The sequence below is a fragment of the Thalassophryne amazonica genome, chromosome 7 (genome assembly GCF_902500255.1).
Source record: "Thalassophryne amazonica chromosome 7, fThaAma1.1, whole genome shotgun sequence".
Lineage (NCBI taxonomy): Eukaryota > Metazoa > Chordata > Actinopteri > Batrachoidiformes > Batrachoididae > Thalassophryne > Thalassophryne amazonica.
The window spans coordinates 110,847,243-110,866,527 of record NC_047109.1 but is presented as its reverse complement, the minus strand read 5'-3'; the positions used below and the strand labels follow the sequence as shown (position 1 = coordinate 110,866,527).

At 40.6% G+C, this 19,285-nt stretch overlaps 1 protein-coding gene across 1 annotated transcript in view; it reads right to left on the bottom strand.

Moving 5' to 3' along the window:
• Nucleotides 1-18,457, bottom strand: part of trmt11 (tRNA methyltransferase 11 homolog) — a 32,477-nt gene extending 14,020 nt beyond the window's left edge. The window contains exons 1-6 of the mRNA XM_034175343.1: nt 18,246-18,457; nt 8,358-8,423; nt 8,124-8,197; nt 7,869-7,950; nt 6,671-6,763; nt 6,437-6,571 (exon numbers count right to left, since the gene is read on the bottom strand). Of these exons, the coding sequence (XP_034031234.1) occupies nt 6,437-6,571; nt 6,671-6,763; nt 7,869-7,950; nt 8,124-8,197; nt 8,358-8,423; nt 18,246-18,395 (600 nt within the window). The 5' untranslated portion in view covers nt 18,396-18,457. The remainder of the gene's footprint in view (nt 1-6,436; nt 6,572-6,670; nt 6,764-7,868; nt 7,951-8,123; nt 8,198-8,357; nt 8,424-18,245) is intronic.
• Nucleotides 18,458-19,285: the final 828 nt, after the last annotated feature.

Genomic DNA, 19,285 nt, shown 5'->3' with positions numbered 1-19,285 from the left:
CTTCAAAATGGTGTAAGGAATAATGCAACATACCTAAATGAAGTTTGGTTTTACTTTTGTTTCTTGTATTCTACTTCTTTTAGAGCATTCTATTTAATTTTATTTATGTACAAATCACAGCATCGTCCTCAAAAATAAGGTGAGCAAACTTTTTATCACCAACAAAGGCATATAAGCTGCTGGTTTCCACAACAGGATCCCGGCACCCAGTGACGTATGCATTTATTCCATTTGCAGACTCAATGGATACTGACCAATACAGCTTGGGACTCGAAGGCAGCACAGTTTTCACTGCTGCAGCCTTCAACCCCCAAGCTGGGCGGCACAGGCCCCTCCTGCTGCGGCCTTCACCAACTTTGCCTCAATTCTGAGGTAATTGGAGTGTTGGTAAATGGATTGTCTGAAATCTGCAGCACTTGAGGAGCTGAGTGAGGAATCTGAGTGTCTGAGTTTGTGACTGTCCTGGACCAAGACTGATATCCAGCCTTCCACTGACTTCCTGGATTCAGCCATCAGAGGTCTATTGTAGGGCTGTCACAACTACGCTGACTATTGAAACAATCGACAACTAATTTAGTAGTCGACAAGTCATTTGCTTTGAACCTTGAACCAATGAAGCAGTGCTTCGATCCACTGCTTCACTAGATATTTGCTTCACTCCTCTTCAGAAGTGGCAACTCTGCTTCTTATCCCCTCACAAAGCCATTAAAATATGTCAATCGTGAGTCACTTTTGTGCTGATTAAAGGGACTAACTGGGACTCCTGTCTTGTGAGAACAAAACAAGAATCTTCCTCCGTTCTGTTGCTCCAAATGCTGCGCCGCCGAGTCAAGTTAGAAAGATAGAGTCCGCTCGGAATTAATAGCTTCAAAGCAAATTGGCATTTAAATCAAATGACACCTCTTTCCAAACATTGTAATACAAACAATAAACTGCAATCGATCATAATGGGTTTTTTCCTCCCAAAATGAGATGTCCTGGCTGATGTGCAGCAGCCCAAGACTGCATGGCTGCAGACCTACAGAGTCCAGCAGCAAGCTGAGCTCAGCTCAGATGTATGGAGTGACATCCATGCCGTTAAGGTCTGAAAGGAAATGCTTTTGACCAAAACTACAGATTTTTTTCTACCTATGTCCAGACATCAAGGATCCAGTGACCAATTTCATATTTATTTACTTTAAGACTCAATAAAATGTTGTTGACACAGAAAACCTGTAAAGCCTATGTGTAGCACGCAGAAGATTCACAGGAGGTATTGATAAGGGATTGGACTGATAAGCGGAATCGATATTGATAAAATGTGATAAGCCGCAATTTCCGTATGATCCGACTAGTCGCAAAAATAATGATGTTGTTGTGTGTCAGTTTCTGGGCTCTTGCTTGCCTCTACTGGTGGTTGGCTCTCACTGCGGTATTGTATCACTTCCTGTTCCAGAGCACAGCAGTGTTTTGCTGTATCTGTTAGCTGTTTAATCTGCGTAGTTAGATTGATCTAGATAACTAGATAACGATTTGTTTCACAGTGTAATCTTCACGTGCCTTAACTAAAGCACTCCCTCTGCTGAATCACCTCTAAATTATTTACACATTATTCACTTTGTGTGTTTTTAGGAATCCGCTAGCATAGCGCAGCTACTAGCTCTTAGCCGATTTAGCATGGTGGCTTCTCCTGTCTCTCCCGCACTTTTCTGCTCTGGGTGTGAAATGTTTAGTTATTCCTCGGCCTCCTTTAGCAGTAATGGTACTTGTAATAAGTGTAGCTTATTTGTAGCTTTGGAGGCCAGGCTGGGCGAATTGGAGACTCGGCTCCGCACCGTGGAAAATTCTACAGCTAGCCAGGCCCCTGTAGTCGGTGCGGACCAAGGTAGCCATTAGTTCCCTTCCAGCAGATCCCGAGCAGAGGGGAAAGCAGGCCGACTGGGTGACTGTGAGGAGGAAGCGTAGCCCTAAACAGAAGCCCCGTGTACACCGCCAACCCGTTCACATTTCTAACCGTTTTTCCCCACTCGGCGACACACCGTAGAGGATCAAACTCTGGTTATTGGCGACTCAGTTTTTAGAAATGTGAAGTTAGCGACACCAGCAACCATAGTCAATTGTCTTCCCGGGGCCAGAGCAGGCGACAGTGAAGGAAATTTGAAACTGCTGGCTAAGGCTAAGCGTAAATTTAGTAAGATTGTAATTCACGTCGGCAGTAATGACACCCGGTTACGCCAAATCAGAGGTCACTAAAATTAACATTGAATCGGTGTGTAACTTTGCAAAAACAATGTCGGACTCTATAGTTTTCTCTGGGCCCCTCCCCAATCGGACTGGGAGTGACATGTTTAGCTGCATGATCTCCTTGAATTGCTGGCTGTCTGAGTGGTGTCCAAAAAATGAGGTGGGCTTCATAGATAATTGGCAAAGCTTCTGGGGAAAACCTGGTCTTGTTAGGAGAGACGGCATCCATCCCACTTTGGATGGAGCAGCTCTCATTTCTAGAAATCTGGCCAATTTTATTAAATCCTCCAAACCGTGACTATCCAGGGTTGGGACCAGGAAGCAGAGTTGTACTCTTACACACCTCTCTGCAGCTTCTCTCCCCCTGCCATCCCCTCATTACCCCATCCCCGTAGAGACGGTGCCTGCTCCCAGACCACCAATAACCAGTAAAAATCTATTTAAGCATAAAAATTCAAAAAGAAAAAATAATATAGCACCTTCAACTGCACCACAGACTAAAACAGTTAAATGTGGTCTATTAAACATTAGATCTCTCTCTTCTAAGTCCCTGTTAGTAAATGATATAATAATTGATCAACATATTGATTTATTCTGCCTTACAGAAACCTGGTTACAGCAGGATGAATATGTTAGTTTAAATGAGTCAACACCCCCGAGTCACACTAACTGCCAGAACGCTCGTAGCACGGGCCGAGGCGGAGGATTAGCAGCAATCTTCCATTCCAGCTTATTAATTAATCAAAAACCCAGACAGAGCTTTAATTCATTTGAAAGCTTGACTCTTAGTCTTGTCCATCCAAATTGGAAGTCCCAAAAACCAGTTTTATTTGTTATTATCTATCGTCCACCTGGTCATTACTGTGAGTTTCTCTGTGAATTTTCAGACCTTTTGTCTGACTTAGTGCTTAGCTCAGATAAGATAATTATAGTGGGCGATTTTAACATCCACACAGATGCTGAGAATGACAGCCTCAACACTGCATTTAATTTATTATTAGACTCAATTGGCTTTGCTCAAAATGTAAATGAGTCCACCCACCACTTTAATCATATCTTAGATCTTGTTCTGACTTATGGTATGGAAATTGAAGACTTAACAGTATTCCCTGAAAACTCCCTTCTGTCTGATCATTTCTTAATAACATTTACATTTACTCTGATGGACTACCCAGCAGTGGGGAATAAGTTTCATTATACTAGAAGTCTTTCAGAAAGCGCTGTAACTAGGTTTAAGGATATGATTCCTTCTTTATGTTCTCTAATGCCATATACCAACACAGTGCAGAGTAGCTACCTAAACTCTGTAAGTGAGATAGAGTAACTCGTCAATAGTTTTACATCCTCACTGAAGACAACTTTGGATGCTGTAGCTCCTCTGAAAAAGACAGCTTTAAATCAGAAGTGCCTGACTCTGTGGTATAACTCACAAACTCGCAGCTTAAAGCAGACGTAAGTTGGAGAGGAAATGGCGTCTCACTAATTTAGAAGATCTTCACTTAGCCTGGAAAAAGAGTCTGTTGCTCTATAAAAAAGCCCTCCGTAAAGCTAGGACATCTTACTACTCATCACTAATTGAAGAAAATAAGAACAACCCCAGGTTTCTTTTCAGCACTGTAGCCAGGCTGACAAAGAGTCAGAGCTCTATTGAGCCGAGTATTCCTTTAACTTTAACTAGTAATGACTTCATGACTTTCTTTGCTAATAAAATTTTAACTATTAGAGAAAAAATTACTCATAACCATCCCAAAGACGTATCGTTATCTTTGGCTGCTTTCAGTGATGCCGGTATTTGGTTAGACTCTTTCTCTCCGATTGTTCTGTCTGAGTTATTTTCATTAGTTACTTCCTCCAAACCATCAACATGTCTATTAGACCCCATTCCTACCAGGCTGCTCAAGGAAGCCCTACCATTAATTAATGCTTCGATCTTAAATATGATCAATCTATCTTTATTAGTTGGCTATGTACCACAGGCTTTTAAGGTGGCAGTAATTAAACCATTACTTAAAAAGCCATCACTTGACCCAGCTATCTTAGCTAATTATAGGCCAATCTCCAACCTTCCTTTTCTCTCAAAAATTCTTGAAAGGGTAGTTGTAAAACAGCTAACTGATCATCTGCAGAGGAATGGTCTATTTGAAGAGTTTCAGTCAGGTTTTAGAATTCATCATAGTACAGAAACAGCATTAGTGAAGGTTACAAATGATCTTCTTACGGCCTCAGACAGTGGACTCATTTCTGTGCTTGTTCTGTTAGACCTCAGTGCTGCTTTTGATACTGTTGACCATAAAATTTTATTACAGAGATTAGAGCATGCCATAGTTATTAAAGGCACTGCGCTGCGGTGGTTTGAATCATATTTATCTAATAGATTACAATTTGTTCATGTAAATGGGGAATCTTCTTTACAGACTAAGGTTAATTATGGAGTTGCACAAGGTTGTGTGCTAGGACCAATTTTATTCACTTTATACATGTTTCCCTTAGGCAGTATTATTAGACGGCATTGCTTAAATTTTCATTGTTACGCAGATGATACCCAGCTTTATCTATCCATGAAGCCAGAGGACACACACCAATTAGCTAAACTGCAGGATTGTCTTACAGCCATAAAGACATGGATGACCTCTAATTTCCTGCTTTTAAACTCAGATAAAACTGAAGTTATTGTACTTGGCCCCACAAATCTTAGAAACATGGTGTCTAACCAGATCCTTACTCTGGATGGCATTACCCTGACCTCTAGTATTACTGTGAGAAATCTTGGAGTCATTTTTGATCAGGATATGTCATTCAATGCGCATATTAAACAAATATGTAGGACTGCTTTTTTGCATTTGCGCAATATCTCTAAAATTACAAAGGTCTTGTCTCAGAGTGATGCTGAAAAACTAATTCATGCATTTATTTCCTCTAGGCTGGACTATTGTAATTCATTATTATCAGGTTGTCCTAAAAGTTCCCTGAAAAGCCTTCAGTTAATTCAAAATGCTGCAGCTAGAGTACTGACAGGGACTGGAAGGAGAGAGCATATCTCACCCATATTGGCCTCTCTTCATTGGCTTCCTGTTAATTCTAGAATAGAATTTAAAATTCTTCTTCTTACTTATAAGGTTTTGAATAATCAGGTCCCATCTTATCTTAGGGACCTCATAGTACCATATCACCCCAATAGAGCGCTTCGCTCTCAGACTGCAGGCTTACTTGTAGTTCCTAGGGTTTGTAAGAGTAGAATGGGAGGCAGAGCCTTCAGCTTTCAGGCTCCTCTCCTGTGGAACCAGCTCCCAATTCAGATCAGGGAGACAGACACCCTCTCTACTTTTAAGATTAGGCTTAAAACTTTCCTTTTTGCTAAAGCTTATAGTTAGGGCTGGATCAGGTGACCCTGAACCATCCCTTAGTTATGCTGCTATAGACGTAGACTGCTGGGGGGTTCCCATGATGCACTGAGTGTTTCTTTCTCTTTTTGCTCTGTATGCACCACTCTGCATTTAATCATTAGTGATTGATCTCTGCTCCCCTCCACAGCATGTCTTTTTCCTGGTTCTCTCCCTCAGCCCCAACCAGTCCCAGCAGAAGACTGCCCCTCCCTGAGCCTGGTTCTGCTGGAGGTTGTTTCCTGTTAAAAGGGAGTTTTCCTTCCCACTGTTGCCAAGTGCTTGCTCTCAGGGGGTCGTTTTGACCATTGGGGTTTTTCCGTAATTATTGTATGGCCTTGCCTTGCAATATAAAGCGCCCTGGGGCAACTGTTAGTTGTGATTTGGCGCTATATAAATACAATTGATTTGATTTGATTTATTGTATGGTTGTGAGACCTGGATTCTGGAGGATCCCAGCAGCTGGAAAAGGCAAAGGGGACTTCTATGTTTCTCTTGGCTGCAGCAGATAGATGGCTAATTTCTAAAGGTGGGGATGGACTGGTTGTCTAATTGGGTGACTGCCATCCAGGACCCAATTGGTGTGGTAGATGCAGCAACACACGCTACCAGCACATGCTCCCAGACCTGACTTGACTTGGTTAAAACTGTAGAAATCATTTATTGGGCAATTCTACGGTAATGGAATTACAATCTGAGCTAATCTGTCATGGTTAGACGCCATATGTCCAGATTTTGCTGCTGTTGTAATTCCATTACCATAGAATTGCCCTATTGATGCTTCATTCCATCTGAATTAATCACGTGGTCATTTACAGCCATGTACAACTCACCCAGCGCCCAAAATAGACATAGTGTGGTTCGTCTGGAATGTCGTTGGGGTTGCTGCCGTAATCTTCTAACAAGCAGAAGATGTGCTGAGGGTTCTTCAGGCTCACTGTTCCCTCAAATGGAAGATAGTCCAAAGCCTGAACACAACGTGTGATATTTTATATTTTTCCTGTACTTTTGTGCTTTCACGTGCACTCACTCATTCACATCCACACACAAACACACCATTCACTTACATCAATCTTTTTGATTCTCTCTGTAAACTCTAGAGATTTGTTGAAGGTGCGGATGCTGATCTTGTATGTGGATCCTGCGCACAAGAATGGTGACTGTGGAGGAATGTGTGAGAAAGAGTACAAAAAGAGAACTTTACAGTAGTGGTTTTCATACAAGCAACATCCATGCTAATCCATGTGCAGACTCTACACTGAATGCAGTCTTGGAATATGAAATTCATAATTTGACATGCAGGCACATTTGTGAACCTTCCAGCAGGTTCCAGTGGCCACCAGGTGGCAGCACAGCATGTAATGTCTTCTTTTTCATGCAGACTTGTGCTTCAAAGCTTTCAAAGTGTTTGGAGTTTTCCTGTACTAATTTGCAGCAACAACAAAAGGTTTTGACACTGTCCCCAGCATATCGTCAGGTATTTGCTCATGAAGTAGGCATCATATTTCTACCCACAGTTCCTAACATAAGAGCGCTTGTTAGCTATCTAACGCTGACAAAAGGGGTGGAGCAGACACATCCATGAGACACTACATAGGCAAACAATGTTGTGTTTGGGTTTGAACTGGTGCACAAAACTCATCACAAACTAACCAGTTCATCTGTGTTGTTACTGTTTTTGTCTATATGGCCTGGGCGGGATGGACTACCTCACTCACTGCCTTATAATTTTACCATCCAAAGCCCTATGCTGTTACCAGTGCAAGAAAAACAGTAGAATCTTTTGTAAAACTTTTGGCCTTGCTCAGAAAACATCACAAGACAAACAGTGTTCAACATGGCTCCCTAACTTCAATGCATTTGGTCCGCCAATGTTCAAGAATTGCTTTTCTATGAAAGAGGTAGGTCATATCATATTGTACACCTTAAGCTATATGACATCATCATTACAAAACAGGGTGGCGGGTTTGCAGCAATTTCCTGTCCATTTATCTTCGACTGCTTCTTTGAACTGCTGGTATTCAAACGGTTGGAAAAAAAAAAGACAAAAAATGTTGAGGGTCATGTTTTGGTCTAATCTAATGACTCAGAAAAGGTCTGATTGGGAAATCAATCAGTATTTCAGTTCTTATGGAAAGTGAGGCAGCAAACTTTCCAAAAGAATGTAGAATATTTACTACTTTTAAAACTGTTGTGGAAATTTGAATAAAACTGCTGAGGAGAGTGAATTCAGCACATTACAACAGATTCTTAAATGTACTGTACCATCTTCTCTGTTGGGTAGTTCAAGAGGGATGTTCTGAGTTCACTGTGTGTTCGTCCGTGGCCCCACAATTCAAAAGCAGACCTAGAAGAACGACAACTTATGAACAGAAACAATTCTCAAAGCAAAAGCACCACGGGAAACTAGAGTAGTAAAACTGAAACATTTTCCCCTCTTTCACAAAGACTCATTTGATCATTCAAAACAACTCACCCCAGTGGGAAACGGTACTAGTTTTTCCACACTAAAATACTTACTTTGCACAAACAGATCGAGTTGTGATGCTGCGGACATCTTCCTCACATAAACCATCCAGACACCAAAAAGGAGACTAGAAAGATGTGGCAAGGAAAGGGAATACGGGGGGAAAATGTAGTTCTAGAACATTCTGGGTGAGCAGCCAAAACAGGCATTATTCAACAAATGCTCGATTACTGTCAAATGACTAAAACAAACAGTTACAAATTACAATATATGTTTGACTTACAAACCTTTTCTCTAAAGCTGTGACAAGGATGGAAAGCTTTTCCTGTTAGAGCCAGCAAAGCCTTAATCTCCTAGAAAATTGACCACACAGAAAAGGAAATACATAAGTTTCACTCACACATGCAAAAGATAGAAGATTTTGTTTAATTAGAAAATATAAAGAGTATAGAAACCCAGTTGATTTCTCACTATCTACTGGCCTGGTGATAGAGTTTTATGAACAACACAGTGGGCTGAGTTTCAGAGAACATGCACAGAGTTGGCATCCACAAGAACAAATGCTGAAAGTAAGTCCTATACACACGCCCGGTCATGCTATTCTCCATGTTCCGTAGCATGTAATGTTCTCGTGTAAATGAATTTGTATTTTAGATGATGTCTTGTTAGTGTAGAAAAGCTCAACCAGGGACGTGAGTTGAAAATTAGCAGGAGCTATACTCTGTGTGCATCGCATCAGCTGCAGGCTTTGTTTTGTAACTACGGTAAGTTTGATTGCATCGTCCCTGTCAAATAAATAAATAAATTAATTAAGTGGATGAGAGTGACTCCCCTTGGACGAGACCCCAGTCAGACACAGGCTGCATCCCCAGCCAATGACAGTACCCATTTACAGTTGGGTGTGCTGAGACAATGCAGGTTAAGCATCTTGACCAAGTCAACCCAGGTCTACATATTGGCAGGCTAGGTGGTGCATACAGAGCAAACACGAGCATCCCTGTGGTCTTTACCAGTGGCTGTGATCCTCCACACGGAAGCACCTGCATGCTCGATCATGCTCAGAGAATCGGCTCACATGGTTGAAATGTTGCTAATGTTCTCTCACAATACCAATGGTGTTACTCATCTGTTTATAAGTAACTGTTCTTTCCAATGGTACTCAAGGATCCTCTGAAGGGAAGTACCAAGGACATCCAAATGTCACCTTAGGTCACTGGGGATCTGGATCTGGGGGTTCTCCCCCAGAAAAAAATTGAAATCTTAGATGCATTCTGGTGCATTTTCAGGTCTATTCACCTACAAAAAAGTCTAAAAACTGAATTTTTTGTTGGATCAGGTCAAGTGTTGCACCCTAGTCTTTTCACACAACATGTGTTGTGCTACCGGCCTTTAATCCAAAAAACATACAGTTGTGCTCAAAAGTTTACATACCCTGGCAGATTTTTTGGGGCCATTTTTCAGAGAATATGAACAATAAAACTAAAACATTTTTTTCCACTCATGGTTAGTGGTTGGGTGAAGCCGTTTATTGTCAAACAACTGTGTTTCCTCTTTTTAAATCAAAATGACAAGAGAACTACCCAAATGAACCTGATCAAAAGTTTACATACCCCTGTTCTTAATACTGTGTATTGCCTCCTTTAACATCACTGACAGCTTAGAGTCTGTTGTGGTCGTCGTGGACGAGGCTCTCTGATGGTAAAGCTGCCACTGAATATGTCTTGGACTTTATTTACATCAATTACAAAGAAATACAAACAGTATGGCACTCTATGGTAAGTCTGCATGGAGTAGACAGTTCTCAAAAACTGAGTGACTGTGCAAGAAGGAGAAGAGTGAGATAAGAGAAAGCTCTGTGGGTCACAGAGTTTTATCTGAGTTTAAAAGCAGGAAATTAGAGGTCATCCATGTCTTTATGTCTGTAAGACAATCCTGCAGTTTAGCTAATTGGTGTGTGTCCTCTGGCTTCATGGATAGATAAAGCTGGGTATCATCTGCGTAACAATGAAAATTTAAGCAATGCCGTCTAATAATACTGCCTAAGGGAAGCATGTATAAAGTGAATAAAATTGGTCCTAGCACACAACCTTGTGCAACTCCATAATTAACCTTAGTCTGTAAAGAAGATTCCCCATTTACATGAACAAATTGTAGTCTATTAGATAAATATGATTCAAACCACCGCAGCACAGTGCGTTTAATACCTATGGCATGCTCTAATCTCTGTAATAAAATTTTATGGTCAACAGTATCAAAAGCAGCACTGAGGTCTAACAGAACAAGCACAGAGATGAGTCCACTGTCTGAGGCCATAAGAAGATCATTTGTAACCTTCACTAATGCTGTTTCTGTACTATGATGAATTCTAAAACCTGACTGAAACTCTTCAAATAGACCATTCCTCTGCAGATGATCAGTTAGCTGTTTTACAACTACCCTTTCAAGAATTTTTGAGAGAAAAGGAAGGTTGGAGATTGGCCTATAATTAGCTAAGATAGCTGGGTCAAGTGATGGCTTTTTAAGTAATGGTTTAATTACTGCCACCTTAAAAGCCTGTGGTACATAGCCAACTAATAAAGATAGATTGATCATATTTAAGATCGAAGCATTAAATAATGGTAGGGCTTCCTTGAGCAGCCTGGTAGGAATGGGGTCTAATAGACATGTTGTTGGTTTGGATGAAGTAACTAATGAAAATAACTCAGACAGAACAATCGGAGAGAAAGAGTCTAACCAAATACCGGCATCACTGAAAGCAGCCAAAGATAACGATACGTCTTTGGGATGGTTATGAGTAATTTTTTCTCTAATAGTTAAAATTTTATTAGCAAAGAAAGTCATGAAGTCATTACTAGTTAAAGTTAAAGGAATACTCGGCTCAGTAGAGCTCTGACTCTTTGTCAGCCTGGCTACAGTGCTGAAAAGAAACCTGGGGTTGTTCTTATTTTCTTCAATTAGTGATGAGTAGTAAGATGTCCTAGCTTTACGGAGGGCTTTTTTATAGAGCAACAGACTCTTTTTCCAGGCTAAGTGAAGATCTTCTAAATTAGTGAGACGCCATTTCCTCTCCAACTTACGGGTTATCTGCTTTAAGCTGCGAGTTTGTGAGTTATACCACGGAGTCAGGCACTTTTGATTTAAAGCTCTCTTTTTCAGAGGAGCTACAGCATCCAAAGTTGTCTTCAATGAGGATGTAAAACTATTGACGAGATACTCTATCTCACTTACAGAGTTTAGGTAGCTACTCTGTACTGTGTTGGTATATGGCATTAGAGAACATAAAGAAGGAATCATATCCTTAAACCTAGTTACAGCGCTTTCTGAAAGACTTCTAGTGTAATGTAACTTATTCCCCACTGCTGGGTAGTCCATCAGAGTAAATGTAAATGTTATTAAGAAATGATCAGACAGAAGGGAGTTTTCAGGGAATACTGTTAAGTCTTCAATTTCCATACCATAAGTCAGAACAAGATCTAAGATATGATTAAAGTGGTGGGTGGACTCATTTACATTTTGAGCAAAGCCAATTGAGTCTAATAATAGATTAAATGCAGTGTTGAGGCTGTCATTCTCAGCATCTGTGTGGATGTTAAAATCGCCCACTATAATTATCTTATCTGAGCTAAGCACTAAGTCAGACAAAAGGTCTGAAAATTCACAGAGAAACTCACAGTAACGACCAGGTGGACGATAGATAATAACAAATAAAACTGGGACTTCCAATTTGGATGGACAAGATTAAGAGTCAAGCTTTCAAATGAATTAAAGCTCTGTCTGGGTTTTTGATTAATTAATAAGCTGGAATGGAAGATTGCTGCTAACCCTCCGCCTCGGCCCGTGCTACGAGCATTCTGGCAGTTAGTGTGACTCGGGGGTGTTGACTCATTTAAACTAACATATTCATCCTGCTGTAACCAGGTTTCTGTAAGGCAGAATAAATCAATATGTTGATCAATTATTATATCATTTACTAACAGGGACTTAGAAGAGAGAGACCTAATGTTTAATAGACCACATCTAACTGTTTTAGTCTGTGGTGCAGTTGAAGGTGCTATATTATTTTTTCTTTTTGAATTTTTATGCTTAAATAGATTTTTGCTGGTTATTGGTGGTCTGGGAGCAGGCACCGTCTCTACGGGGATGGGGTAATGAGGGGATGGCAGGGGGAGAGAAGCTGCAGAGAGGTGTGTAAGACTACAACTCTGCTTCCTGGTCCCAACCCTGGATAGTCACGGTTTGGAGGATTTAAGAAAATTGGCCAGATTTCTAGAAATGAGAGCTGCTCCATCCAAAGTAGGATGGATGCCGTCTCTCCTAACAAGACCAGGTTTTCCCCAGAAGCTTTGCCAATTATCTATGAAGCCCACCTCATTTTTTGGACACCACTCAGACAGCCAGCAATTCAAGGAGAACATGCGGCTAAACATGTCACTCCCGGTCCGATTGGGGAGGGGCCTAGAGAAAACTAATTAATTCTGTTAATTAAAGCCATAACTTATGTGTTGTTGTTCAGATAATTTCTTGATTAACATTATAACGTATAAAAAAGCATGAAAAGCAATGTGTACATTAAACAAAATGAAATATGAAACAGCGCTGTGGTATTTTCTTTGATTATTAAGTTATTTAAAGTTGAAACTTTTCATGCAGTTATGACAGTAACAATTAAAAACTGTGTAGCTTTATATGGTAATAACAAAAATAGGTCAAACAATTTATGAATAAAAAAATGCTCACTCAGCTCGACAGTGACTGATTTAACTTCCTGCAGCTAAAAGCTAACATCAGCTGATAAACTTCAGCAGCACATTAGTCATGTGTCATTTTCAATTACTTACTCACCTCAGACAAATTTTTGTGCGTTGCACAAACTCATTAATCTTGTAGTTTTCACTCACCGACAGAGTTAATCTCTCGTCTGAATGCTAACGGCATTATCATTTTTAGCAGCTGAAAGCGCCACCATTTAGCTCCATTTAATGTATCATTACTGGAAGACATACGCAGCTCATAACTTTTAATACCCACAACAAAGTAAACTGTTAGGAAAACAACTGCACAGTCCCCAAAAATATGACTTAATAAACTCCCAAAACAAAATAACCCTTCTTCTTCTTTGAAGATTATTGGCAGCTTGCAAACCAACATAGTGCATTACTGCCACCAACTGTTTGGATGTGGAACTGAATGTAACTGAATGAATGGATTGTGACGTATGCTATCAAAAATAACCCGGAAATGTTCACCATGTGAGTAAAAACCTGGATTTCCGGTAACTTACGGAAAACTTTCATCACTGATCACCAAACGGAAGTGGGTATATAGATGACTGTTGTGTATGCACTGGGCTTCTATAAATAACAAGGTTGCTCGATTTAATAAGCGAAGTGCTGTGCAGGGGCTCAAAGCTCGCTCTACAGTAGACAAAGGCACAAACTGGAAATGGCACAAAAAAATCTGCCCAGCGGAGAAAAAGCCACAAACCAGACAACACTGTCGTAAAAAGCCACAAACCAATGGCAGACGAAGCCACAAACTGGAAATGACATGGTGAGATGCTAAAGAGCTTCGCTCATTCATGTCCGCAACATATGCATACAGTGGGTAGGGCTGTCACGATTAGGAATTTCTGGAGACGATTAATTGTCAGACAAATAATTGCGATTGATGAATATATTGTCTATTTTTTTCCCTTCTTTATATTGTACTATCGTAGTACAAGGCTACACAACTCTGGATGAACGTTTGGCTTCTGTGAGTGGAGAAACTGGGAATAGTGCAACATTTTTATTTTCATCTTCATTTTACATACAGTCCCAACTTTTTCTGATTTGTGGTTGTTTCTGCTGCATTTCTGAAATTGTTTCTCCTCATCAGTCACGTTTTGTGCTTAAACACTACATTAAGCTCAAGAATGAACAAATAAATACCTTTGGAAAATAACAGCTGTTAAAGTTCAGAGTTCTCACCTGCTTTTTGTGATCTGTGCATCTGAACATCACCACAGCTTCTCCACGTTCATTCATATATTCCCATTTTTTAAATAGTATGTTTTTAAAGATATTTGACCGTTTATTTCATCTCATGATCTCATAAATTCAGTATACGAGGTGCACATGGTGTGAACAGGGCAGTAGCGGCAGAATCACACCGGGAGAGAAAGTTCAGAGAGAAATTAAGGCAGCTCCACGTTTTGGTTTTGTTTTTTTAACATGTTCACTCGGGTTAAAATCCTCTCTCTGCTCTGCGCTCGCTGTCTCACGTGCACTGATGGTTCAGCAGCGTGTCGTGCCTCCATTCAGGAATCTCCCACCCCTCCCTCGCAGTCTGCAGCCTGTTGACTCCGTGCGCACACACACAGACACACACCGACAGCTCCTTCGGTAAACTCTGTATTTTAGGCAGCTTTAAAGAAGACGGAAACTGTTTCAATCAGCCGTCTTATCCAAATGGCAGGACGGATCGCTCCTCAGTCTCCATGTTATTGTCCTGCCTTAAGACGAGAGCGAAACAGAGTGAGTGAGGCTGCAGCACAATGACGTCAGATTCGGTGTTGTATTATGCTTTGTGGATAAAATAAATAATTCAGGGTAATCACGAATATGAAAAATAATCGCGATTGGCGAATATTGTAATAATTGTGACTGCCCTAACAGTGGGCAAAAAAGTATTTAGTCAGTCCCTGCTTGTGCAAGTTCTCCTACTTAGAAAGATGAGAGCAGTCTGTAATTTTCAACATAGGTACACTTCAACTGTGGGAGACGAAATGAGAAAAAAAATCCAGGAAATCACATTGTAGGATTTTTAAAGAATGTATTTGTAAATTATGGTGGAAAATATGTATTTGGTCAATAACAAAAGTTCAACTCAGTGTTTTGTAACATAATCTTTGTTGGCAATGACAGAGGTCAAACATTTCCTGTAAGTCGTCACCAGGTTTACAAACACTGTAGCTGGTATTTTGGCCCATTCCTCCATGCATTTTGGGGCTGTCCCTGGGCAACATGGACTTTCAACTCCCTCAACAAATTTTCTATGGGGTTGAGGTCTGGAGACTGGCTGGGCCACTCCAGGACCTTGAAACGCTTTTTATGGAGCCACTCCTTCGTTGCCCGAGCGGTGTGTTTGGGATCATTGTCATGCTGGAAGACCCAGCCACGTTGCACCTTCAATGCTCTCACTGATGGAAGGAGGTTTTGGCTTAAAATCTCATGATACATGACCACGTTCATTCTTTCCTTAACATGAATCAGTCGTCCTGTCCCATTTGCAGAAAAACAGCCCCAAAACATGATGTTTCCACCACCATGCTTCACAGTAGATATGGTGTTCTTGGAATGCAACTCAGCATTCTTCTTCCTCCAAACATGACGAGTTTAGTTTTTACCAAAATGTTGTATGTTGGTTTCATCTGACCACATGATATTCTCCCAATCCTTTTCTGGATCATTCATATGCTCTCTGGCAAACTTCAGACGGGCCTGGACACGTACTGGCTTAAGCAGGGGGACATGGCTGGCACTGCAGGATTTGAGTCCGTCTCTGTGTAGTGTGTAGCCTTTGTTACTTTGGTCCCAGCTCTCTGCAGGTCATTCATCAGGTCCCTCTGTGTAGTTCTGGGATTTTTGATCACCGTTCTCATAATCACTTTGACCCCACGGGATGAGATCTTGCGTGGAGCCCCAGATCGAGGAAGATTATCAATGGTCTTGTATGTCTTCCATTTTCTTACAATTGCTCCCACAGTTGATTTATTCAACCAACCTGCTTGACTATTGTAGATTCACTCTTCCCAGCCTGGTGCACATCTACAATTTTCTTCCTGGTGTCCTTCGACAGTTCTTTGGTCTTGGCCATGGTTGAGTTTGAAGTCTGACTGTTTGAGGCTGTGGACAGGTGTCTTTTATGCAGATAACGAGTTCCAACAGGTGCCATTAATACAGGTAACAGGTGGAGGACAGAAGAGCTTCTTAAAGAAGAAGTTACAGGTGTGTGGGAGCCAGAAATCTTGCTTGTTTGTGGGTGACCAAATACTTATTTTCCACCATAATTTACAAATAAATTCTTTAAAAATCCTACAATGTGATTTCCTGGATTTTTTTTTCTCAGTTTGTCTCTCATACTTGAAGTGTACCTATGATGAAAATTACAGACCTCTCTCATCTTTCCAAGTAGGAGAACTTGCATAATCAGGGGCTGACTAAATACTTTTTTACCCCACTGTATTACAATCATTTTGTGAGCAGATGACAATGGCACAGATATACATTTCATACGGTAGTAATGATTATTCTTTGTTCCCCATCTTCAATTTATTTATATAATACCAAATCAAAGCAGTGCTGCCTCAAGGTGCATCATACGAGGGAATCTAACCTTACCAACACCCCTGAAGAAGCCCACAAATAACAGTGGTAAGGGAAAAACTCCCTCTGGCATTTTTGAGGAAGAAACCTCAACCATATCGGACTCAGAGGGGTGACCCACTCCTTAGGCCCCTCTAACAGTTACATAGCTACAACCAGTTACAAACAAATAGTAAAGCATGCAAAGTAAATTTTAAGGCCAAACCCAAGGTGAATTTAATGTTATTCCAAACTTCACCGACACACAAGAACTATGTATCTACATAAAGCCTCTCTTCATTGGCTTCCTGTTAATTCTAGAATAGAATTTAAAATTCTTCTTCTTACTTATAAGGTTTTGAATAATCAGGTCCCATCTTATCTTAGGGACCTCGTAGTACCATATCACCCCAATAGAGCGCTTCGCTCTCAGACTGCAGGCTTACTTGTAGTTCCTAGGGTTTGTAAGAGTAGAATGGGAGGCAGAGCCTTCAGCTTTCAGGCTCCTCTCCTGTGGAACCAGCTCCCAATTCAGATCAGGGAGACAGACACCCTCTCTACTTTTAAGATTAGGCTTAAAACTTTCCTTTTTGCTAAAGCTTATAGTTAGGGCTGGATCAGGTGACCCTGAACCATCCCTTAGTTATGCTGCTATAGACGTAGACTGCTGGGGGGTTCCCATGATGCACTGTTTCTTTCTCTTTTTGCTCTGTATGCACCACTCTGCATTTAATCATTAGTGATCGATCTCTGCTCCCCTCCACAGCATGTCTTTTTCCTGGTTCTCTCCCTCAGCCCCAACCAGTCCCAGCAGAAGACTGCCCCTCCCTGAGCCTGGTTCTGCTGGAGGTTTCTTCCTGTTAAAAGGGAGTTTTTCCTTCCCACTGTAGCCAAGTGCTTGCTCACAGGGGGTCGTTTTGACCGTTGGGGTTTTACATAATTATTGTATGGCCTTGCCTTACAATATAAAGCGCCTTGGGGCAACTGTTTGTTGTGATTTGGCGCTATATAAAAAAATTGATTGATTAACAGAAATCATAGTATGTACAACCAACTACATTTTAAAATAAATCATGAATGCATAATAATGTGAGGTTAAATAAAATGTAATCACATCATTTTCACATCGCTCACGCCACTTTCGTTATTCAATCTGATGGAAAATGTCACAAAACTGAGCAAATGCAAGTGGAGACCTTGTCCATCTGTGTAAGATGCTAGTACATTCATCTAACTTTGACCTGTTCCTACATCAGTACGCTGAGCATACAGCATTACGTACACAATCACAATCTACAGAAGCCCACGAAGTGCACAGCTTCGTGTATATAGCCTTGGCCTCACCAGACATCTCTGCTGAATGACGTCAGGGAGTCCAGTCTGGAGAGATCACAGCATTGTCCTCCTGAAGTCAAGGTCAGTAAACATGTCCTGACCAACAGCACCTAAACCACTGGTTTCCACAGCGCAAACAACGTGGCAGCAGGCTGTCCTTACTGTACTACTTTAATTATGGACATAACTTTTATTTTGAAATCAGATTTCGTGTTGTACTGAAGAAAACACAAAACCCCCACAAGGGAACTGAGGTCCTTAGGACTTTCACACAGTACTGTACATATAAGTCTGACATAGCAGATGTAAAAAAAAATAACTTAGTACACGTTATGATCATGATAAAGACTTTTTATAATCTATCTGAAAGTCAGAATCTAAAAAGGTTAGCACATCAGCGATAAGCTAACAGAGAAACCAATGAAAATATGCATCTCTCTCCGAAAAAGAAACACAGGGACATCTACAGTCAGCAGTTATTTTTTGAAACATTACCGGTAACCTGAAGTCGAGATTATCCTGAGCAAGATGAAGTAAATACTGCAGACACGAGCGGCCAGTAAAGGTTGCCATGTTGGATGCGACCTCAAAACAGGTCCGGACTGAAACACCGGGATCACAAACATAGAACCGCTGAAGATGCATGTAAATTTACACTTGACATTCGCGTACACCTTGCTAAATTTTGCATACGTATCGTCATGTTATTCCGTACGTCACTCCCCAAATTGATTTATTTTGCAAAAAAAAAAACAAAAAAAACATACGCGGCTGTTTTATCTGTGTTGACCTTCTACAGTACCTGTAATCTGCTTTACTTCGCTTGTCAATTGTCTCCACCCTCTTTGCACTTGGGCTATGATTGGCTGTTCGAATCTAACTTCTAAAACACTATTGGTCAAAGCACATGTCCATCAGCAGTGCTGCAACGACGTTGTGCGACTACAAACACACGAGACGAGTAAGTTTGTTCATTATTTGCTTCTATTAAAAACATCTGCCAGCTATCGTTTACCAGTTTTGTTCGAGTTTGACGTGGATTTGTGACTTATCTAATGGTACAGGGGCATAGCAAAGAAAGTTTTTTTTTTTTTTAATTGGGCGGGTACTGTTATTCAGCATAAGTTTTATTACTTACTGCACCCATGCAAAGTAACATTTTATTATATACTGAATGTTTCGTTGAAATTAGCGCATCTGTGTGTCATACTTCCACAGGAGGGAATTTCCTTGTGTCTAGGTAGATCGTTCCACTAAAATTTGTTTTGATCAGGGGTGGATCCAGATATTTTTAGTGGGGGGGTCTGATTCATTGCAGTTGGCCAAGCTGCTCATTCATGGAATAACAGTGTAATATTGTCACTGATACTATATATATATATATATATATATATATATATATATATATATATATATATATATATATATTCTGATGGTAAGCAATTCTTTCTGTCATGTATACTAACATAAAGTCAAATCAATTGTGGCTAGCATTAGGTTATTCAACTTTGTTTTATTTATTTTTATCTCTTCAT